The sequence below is a fragment of the Haplochromis burtoni genome, unplaced genomic scaffold (assembly GCF_018398535.1).
Source record: "Haplochromis burtoni strain Fernald_Lab_line unplaced genomic scaffold, NCSU_Asbu1 Contig_3015, whole genome shotgun sequence".
Taxonomy (NCBI): Eukaryota; Metazoa; Chordata; class Actinopteri; order Cichliformes; family Cichlidae; genus Haplochromis; species Haplochromis burtoni.
This window is the reverse complement of record NW_024585376.1, coordinates 1-8,763: the sequence shown is the minus strand read 5'-3', so window position 1 is coordinate 8,763 and position 8,763 is coordinate 1. Positions and strand designations below refer to the sequence as shown.

Below are 8,763 nucleotides of genomic sequence, written 5' to 3'. Positions count from 1 at the left end.
GTGTGTGAATGTGTGGATGACTGGATATGTAAAGCGCTTTGGGGTCCTTAGGGACTAGTAAAGCGCTATATAAATACAGGCCATTTACCATTTCCAGCCAACCCAGGTGGCCTTGCATGGAATGGGAAACACAGTCGTTATCAGGGTGGTTTTGTTCGGCTCCAGCCGAACAAATCTCAAAAACTCTTGAAATAGTAGTTGTCAAAAAACATGAAAACTGATCATCTGCAGCGAAATTGGTCAGCTTTAAGAAAAGTCACTGAAAAGCACTGCAGTCACTGAAAAGTCACTGAAAAGCACTGTAGAAAAGTCCGAAAGCCATATTGAACAAATATGCTGGACTGTTTTCTTGCATCTGTGCAATATCTCTGAAATTTGAAAAATCCTGTTTCAGAATAATGTTGAAAAACTAGTTCATGCATTTCTAACTTCTAAAAAATTCTCTAAAAGACTTCAGTTGATCCAAAATGTTGCAGTGAGAGTACTGACTAAAAAGAGAGAGTATATTTCTCTGGGACTGGCTTCTCTTTATTGGCTCCCTGTTACATCACATACAAGCTCTTAAATACTCAGGCCCCGCCTTCTCTTAAAGACCTCATAGTAATTTAGCACCTCAGTAGGGCACTTAGAGCTCTCTTACTTGTGGTTCCTAGGTTATTTTAAAGTAGAATGGGAGGCTGAACCTTCTGCTTTCAGGCCCCCCTTCTGTGGGTTCGATTTCTGGCGCCAGACAAACATTGTCATTTTTTCTTTGATTTTATGTTTGGTACATCTTCATTTAAAGCACTGCAGTTATGCCATATTCCTATGAATTATGTAGTCAATATTTCATGCTAAATTTATAACAGAAAATTGGAATAAGCAAAAGTGATAAAGTGTGTGTATGCTTTTATTTCAGGGTTTCTATGACGAAGTGGCCAGCCCTCTACTTTTAGAGGTGGACATGCACTATCCTGACAATGCAGTGGATTCTCTGACCACCAGCCACTTTAGCTACTTGTTTAATGGCACAGAGATTGTTGTGGCTGGCCATTTAATTGACGACAACCTTGACAACTTCCTGGTGGAAGTGGTTGGACAGGGGGTGAGGAAAAAAAGAAAAACACAAAAAATGGCAGAAACATTGAGACATTGAGTAGACATAGCCTATATTTATTTGTTTTACTCTGGTTTATATGGATTTTATCTTTTGTTTCTCCTGAAGCTCGAAGAAGACTTCAGAGTCCAGGGTCAGGTGAGTGCCGCAGACTGGGATGTTTTTTACCCAGACGAGGAGTACATCTTTGGAGATTTTACCGAGCGGTTGTGGGCCTACCTCACTATCCAGCAGTTACTGGACAAGAGGTCAGTTTAAATCAGTTCAGTTTGGCTGCTAAGGCACATTGTTCTCATAAGAAATATGGTATGATATATAGTCTTTGATGACACTTGTTCTTTTACCAGGACGCTCATTTTAATCATTTGATGTTCTTTTATAGATTTCCCTGTAGTAATACATATATTTTCCTTCTGGCAGCAAGAGCGGTACACCAGATGAGAAAGCCAACACAACAGCCAAGGCCCTGGATATGTCCCTGCAGTACAGCTTTGTCACCCCTCTCACATCCATGGTTGTTACCAAGCCCGAAACCGAAGACTCGACAAGCAGCCCTCTTATTGCTGACAAGCTGACTGAAGGTACCTGGAGAAAACAGAGTTTAAAAATGTAAAACACTGGACTGGCTTTTCTTAAAGAGACAAAAACTATATTGACTGATGAATCGGAGGGGTGTGTGTGCGTGTGGTTGTGTGTGTTTGTCAAGTGTCACTTTGAAATGGCTGCAGTCAAGCTTTACCACAAAAGCAAAGCATGGCTGCAGCTCATTCATGAAGAGAACTGGTGACTGAGTTTACATTTTCCACATATTATTCCTCTTTAGTGAAGTATACCAGCAGAAGCTGGAGCTCCAGTTTAAAACTGTTATCTGTCTGTTTTTTCTCACAGAGCAAAGACAGCAGGCTGAAAAAATGAGTAAGTGGTTTTTTTTTAACGATAAATCACAAAAAAGATTTATGGGACAAAGTCAATTTGTTGTATTCGTGTTGATTTGGATTTTATTCTCCCTGTTCAAAGCACATAATTATATACCTGCGCAGCCGCATCCACGGCATTACCAGCCAGCACCCACATATTTTGGTAAGTACATCATATACAGTTCAGATAGGATAGATTGTGCTCCAGCTATGACGTCTGACTTTGCTGATCTGCATTAAGAGGCACAGTTAACTAGATAAAATGCCATGGCATCTTTCACAAACATAGGAGGACTTGGTGACTGCTTGAGTTTAAATTTGGTGCCACTTTAAATTATTGCTAATTATTATTTCAAGTCCTGCTGCACTAACTGGTCCAAAGATGTGTGGAAATGCTCTTCATTGCTCTCAGATAATGAATATCTGTATGTTCTTTACGATAAATCACAAAAAAGATTTATGGGACAAAGTCAATTTGTTGTATTCGTGTTGATTTGGATTTTTGTTCTCCCAGTTCAAGAATATGATTATGATGATTCGTCCATAGAGTCGTATTCATGGGATTACGATCTAAGATCGGTTTATTTTGGTAAGTACACCATATACAGTTCAGATAGAGTTATCTATACTCAATTTCTATCTTCAAGCTGGATCTTTATTGCTTTATTGCCTTGTTTTTCAATATTTATTACTCTTTCTTATTTTGTTTTTCTTCAGATTGCAAATGGATTTAATCATATTTTATCTGGTTTATAGGCCTCTTTTATTTTATTTCCCTAAATAGATGCTAAAAATGACAACCTCAAAAATGTATGTAATCTATTATTAGAATCAATTGTCTTCCCGCAAAATGTAAAAGAACCCACCCATCACTGTAATCACACTCAAGATCTTGTTCTGACATATGGCATAGACATTGAACATAACAGTATTCTCTGAAAACCCTCTTTTGTCTGATCACTTCATAATAACATTTACATTTACAATAAAGGATTACACAGAAGTGGGGAATACATTTCATTGTAAATGACTTTCTGATGTAACCGCCTGTCTGTTGTGAATAACTTTAAGAGTATAATTCCTCCACCTTCTTCTACCTGAACTCTCCCATAATTCAAAACAAGCAAATTTTATTAATATAGCGCCAAATCAAAGTTATAGTTTAGTTTGTTTTACAGGATTTTTCACAATATGAAAATACTTTTTAAAAATCGTATGATTCTTAAAAAGTGAAAACCGCAGTTTCTTAAAAATCATGGTTAAAATGTTTGCTGTTATCAAGCATCATGCTATTGACATTTACTTTCTTTTTTTCACGAGTCATATTTCCATATTTAATAGACAACTGTGAGTAAGTATTGTAAAAGTAAAAGTTTCGTAAAGAATATGAATTTCACACCCACACACAAGTCAGGCACTGGATAGGCAAGTTGGAACTGGATAATTTTAACTCGCTTCCTTGTGTTCCCAATGTCCCTGGCACACACTATTTTAAGGAAGTCACACACACTAATTTACAGGACAATATTCTAGTAAACAGTTGTGGGAGCAGAGTAACCCTCCTCTTTTTCAACCATAGTGTGGGTGGAGTCTCACTGAAGGAACAAACTCCTCAAATGCTAAGAATTCCTTCCACATTTGTTTTCAGTCACGGGAAAGGCTGTTGCATTCCCAGACATGCCTGTGGTGTGGAGAGTCCTGCTACTGTCTGCTTGTGTCTACATCAGTCTTCTAGCTCAGACCTATGGAGCTCTGGTTATTTCCAGGAGAGATGCTCTAACACAGGTATCTTAAATAAGCTATGTACACTTTTTGGATGTAAAGAGACTCCTGTTTTAATGTTTTCTTTTTCAGTCCATACTTTTTTTTCATTATTCCTTAATAGACTAAAATTGGGAAAAACTGTGGTGTCATATCTAAACATTTCTTTTGAAAGAAGTGACATAGTTACTTGAAGACATAACTCTAACCTGTAACTCAAATTGTGAGCGTTACAAACTTTGTTTATTGTCTTGTTTTCTTTCATGGTTTCACATTTTTGCAGAGACTTGTAGTCTGGAGTTAGGCTTTTATTTTTGAAAATAAATACGCTTGAGTATTGCACAATACTTCTTCAGTTTATACAGGACAGAGCATGAGTCACAACTCAGGGAGTGACTATTGCATTTACATCTGAGAATCTTTTAGAAGTGCGGTGTCTGGAAAACCTCTACAAGACGTAGAGAAGGTTATTTTAGTTGAGATTAAATATTTCAAAAGCACCAATTTTTCAGATTGGCATAATTGGTACATGGTTTAAAATAAAGCTCTGAGAATTCAATGCAGAGGTGTCGTTGCATGTTGTAGGTGATACAAGCAGTTTTTATACTTGTCTTTTTACAGTCATCTTTTTAATTGTTTAGTAACATTACAGTCATTCTGTGCTGTGTTCCAGGAAACCAAAGAAACCGTGGGCATCAGGTCGATGAAGGTACTCATGTCACAGTGTCTAATTATGAAAGTAGACACATTTGCTGATACTTCATTCTGTGCATTGTTTATATGTCATTCATTTATGTTTTGACCCTGCTAAACACGTTCATGAAACTATTTATCAATTTTCTTTTTACAGAAAAGAAGTTCAAGCTCTGCAAATGTAAGAAACAGAGGCGGACAATTTTCAAAAATAGACCCTGGTCAACATGACTTATAGCTTCTAACTTACAGTAGTGTTACCAGCTTTTTCCAAAATTAAGTCCATACTTCCATTAAAGTTTATCGCTTCCAGCTGCACTTGTCCCACTTGTCCCTCCCCCTGGTGCCCACTGAAAATGTATTTATTTACTCTCTGCTTATAAGAAACTACATGCAATTTTAATGTTAGGGTCTAGGCCATAGGTTTCAAACTCTGGCCCGCGGGCCAAATTTGGCCCGCAGCCTAATTACATTTGGCCGGCGGAGCCATAACAAATTACTATTAGAGCTGGCCTACTGGTATTATACAGCTAATATATATATTGTTTAGTATTAAGCTTTGCTTGTTCCATATTCAGTTTTTCAGCAAAACGTGTTTGAGTCCATAAGAAAAGATTCATTCTTATATGGAGGAAGATTTTTTTTTCAATAAATATTAACGTTAGCTCGCGACTTTGTTCCAGTTTTGCATTTTGGGCCACCGTGTATTTGAGTTTGACACCCCTGGTCTAGGCTATGCAGTGCTGTGAAAAAGTACTTGCCTCTTCCTAATTTCTTTTTTGGCATATTTATCACTCTTAAATGTTTCAGATCGTCAAACCAATTTTATTATTAGACAAAGAATAAATACAACATCCAATTTTTAAATGAGGATTTCATTTATTAATGTAAAAAGTAACCAAACTTATTTGGCCTTATGTGAAAAAGTAAAATCATGAATTAACAACATTAGTTGGAAAGCTGTATTCAATTTCACTAGCCACACCCAAGTGTGATAACTATCAAACCTGTTGAATCAGGGAATCGCTAAAAGTATAACCGGTCTGACAAAGTGAAGCAGGCAGAAAGATTAAACAAAACCATGACATTATCATGCCATAATCTGAAGAAATGGCTGGGAAATAAAGTCAGTGACATCTATCAGTTTGGAAAGGGTTACAAACTATTTCTAAAGCTTTGGGACTCCAGTGAACCATGGCGAGAGCCAATATCCAGAAATTGACCAAAATTACCCCAGAAGCCATCAACAACTCATCCAGAAGATCACAAAGTTCATTCTCTGGAGCTCAAGCACACCTGGGTTATGCAGCAGGACAATGATCTGAAACATACTAGCAAGTCCAAATGGCTCAAAAAACCCCAAACAAACAAACCAAAAAAAAGCAATACAGGCCGATCATGCTCAAAAACCCTCCAGTGTGGCTGAATGAAAATAAGTCAGAAAAGTGGGCCAAATTCCTCCACATGCGAGGTGATTTCAGACTCATTGCCACTTATTACAAATGCTTGATTCCAGTTTGTGCTGCCAAGGGTGGTGCAACCAGTTATTAGGATTAGGAGGGAAAGAGTAGGGAGCCAAATGGATTTAATAACTTTGATAACTTTGTCTCCCTTAATAAATTAAATCATCATTTATAAACTGCATGATCTGAAGCATGTAAGTGTGAGAAATATGAAAAAAAAAAAAAAGAAATCAAGAAAGAGGCAAATACTTTTTCATTTTTCTTGTGCTTTTATTAAATTGGTTGATGTTGTAAAATTTATAATTGTTGGGTTTACACATGTATACCTGTGTAAGACGTCATGTTAATGAACGTATGCATATTCATGTAACCACAATAAAGAGCAGTGCTACGAGGGAGCAGACGAGAGCGACTGGGGTTCGAGCAGAAGGAATGGCGCTCGTCACAGTTCTCTCCCTCGTGCACGAGATCAAACAAAGAGCTCTGCTTGGTGTCCAATGCTTTTTGCTGTTGTAGTAGGATTGTCTCGTTCCAGCGGTGGGTCTGTGCCAGACAGACCTATCAATAATTCTCTTGAACTATACTAATAATCTTTTTCTGTCAGCACATTACATTTTCCATTTATTCAAAAGGTGGAAGTGCAAAGCATTCGAATCACCTGCACCGTGTCGTCTCGTTTCGCACACACGGTCATGTCTTCCAAGGTGCTAAACAAGGAGAACTCATCCCAGGAAATCTTTTTTGAAGTAGAGTTGCCCAAGATGGCCTTCATCACCAACTTTAGCATGTCAGTCAATAGTACAGCATTTTTGACAATGATCATAGAGCGCATCCTCCTTTAATGTTGACACATATCCTCGTGGGTCACAGGGAAATTGATGGTCAGGTGTATGTTGGAGAGGTGAAGGAGAAAGAGAGCGCCAAGGAGCAGTATGAGAAGGCTGTTTCTTCTGGGAAGACTGCTGGACTTGTCAAGTATACTGGAATAAGATAAAGATTAAACATCCCAACCTCCACCCTTAACCTGCAATAATGTAATCCATATCTATTATTGCAGGGCTTCTGGAAGAAAGATGGAAAAGTTTTCTGTATCTGTAAACATTGCTGCCCAGAGCAGCGTGTCTTTCATTCTGATCTACGAGGAGCTCCTTCAGAGAACACTGGGCAGTTATGAGATCTTGATCCGAGTCAAAGTAGAACAACCAGTGCAGGAGTTTCAGGTAGGACTCACTTTTCACTTTTATTGTTCTTCATGATGATTAATGATGGGCTGTCTGAAGTAGTTTGTGTAAGGAACTTGCGTTGACTTAGTGAGTCTTTACGCCATAATGACCTCTTTTTTTTTTTATGCTTCATTTACTTCCATGGATGGTGTGACAGATTGAGGCAGACATCTATGAGCCTCAAGGCATTGCTTTTGTTGAGGCTTCTGCAACGTTCCTCACCAATGAGCTGATCCCTCTGATAGAGAAAACTGTCACAGACACAAAGGTGATATTTTGGCAAGATGTCTGTCCTTGTGTTTTTACAATGTAGCATTTAGGTATAAAGGATATATGTACAATAATCTAAAGTGAAATGAAACTTTTCTGTTTCTCAGGCACACATCTCATTCTCACCAACAGTGGAGCAGCAACAGAAATGTCCAGGTTGTAAGGGCTCATTAATTAATGGAGATTTCATCATCAAGTATGATGTGAAACGAGCAACAAGCCTGGGGGAAGTTCAGGTCAGCTGATGAGACAGAACTTAAAGCAGCACACAAGCAGCCTTTATCTCAGCTAAAGCACAGAATTTTTACTGATCTCAAACACACTCTTATAGACAGCAGTTTTATTTATAGAACTGGAAGCTGCAATCATTATTTTGCTTTTAGTCTTACGTTTACTTCCCTAGCTGTATTTGTCTGCTATACATTTCCTTGCTCATCTTAACCCAAAGTACTCTTTCCCTTCAGGCAGTAAATGGATACTTTGTGCACTTCTTTTCTCCCCCTGACCTGGCCAGAGTCCCAAAGAATGTGGTGTATGTAATTGACACTAGTGGATCGATGCATGGAGCAAAGATTGAACAGGTAGGGGACTAATTAGAGGCAAATTACATACTGTATGCATGACAGTGTGTTCATCTCCATATATGTTTTGTAAACATATAAAGACCCGAGAATCAATGGTTGCCATTCTGCAAGACCTTCACGAAGAGGACCACTTTGGTATCCTCCTGTTTGAGCGTAAGATTAGTTACTGGAAGGATTATCTTACCAAAGCAACAAAGAGAAATGTTTCTGACGCCATTGACTATGTAAAGAAAATACAGGACAGTGGAAGTAAGTATTGCTGAATTTTATGTACAGTAATTTTTTTTCTTTATTCTGCTTATTATCTGCATCATTGAATGAGTGAAAAATGGCAAAATTCTGGGTCATTGACAACTGCACAACAAGGCTGGCATCATTCTGCTCTGTTACTGTTATATAGCTAAAACAAGCAACTTTGTCAAGTTTTGAGTGTGAGGTTGCCACTAAACATGTACAGTTGTAATCAGACGTTTACATAGTCATCACGGGCATGAATTTCATGGTAATTTTGGGCTTTTAATGACTTCTCTAAACTATTCTTTTTCCAGTGTGGATTGATTGTATGGCATACTTTAATGAAACAAATAGACAAGTTTTAATTTATTTATGAATTTCTTTAGTCCACACTGGGGCAAAAGTATACATACACCCATTTAAATCTTGTTTTGACAAGGCCAAGACCTTTTAACTTCTTGTTAATCAGAATCAGAATCAGAATCAGAATACTTTATTGATCCCTGGGGGAAATTATTTTTT

At 37.9% G+C, this 8,763-nt stretch overlaps 1 protein-coding gene across 1 annotated transcript; it reads left to right on the top strand.

Moving 5' to 3' along the window:
• Positions 1-898: 898 nt before the first annotated feature.
• LOC102304073 (inter-alpha-trypsin inhibitor heavy chain H3) lies at positions 899-7,917 on the top strand (the record flags this gene model as incomplete). The annotated part of the gene is given in 15 exon segments (XM_014331522.1): positions 899-1,084; positions 1,205-1,344; positions 1,517-1,677; positions 1,985-2,011; positions 2,114-2,176; positions 2,528-2,602; positions 3,662-3,798; positions 4,448-4,483; positions 4,625-4,648; positions 6,563-6,717; positions 6,801-6,905; positions 6,988-7,150; positions 7,311-7,421; positions 7,531-7,659; positions 7,888-7,917. Coding segments are annotated over 15 exon segments (1,542 nt in total), but the record flags the coding sequence as incomplete, so codon positions are not given.
• Between the last annotated feature and the right edge of the window lie 846 nt (positions 7,918-8,763).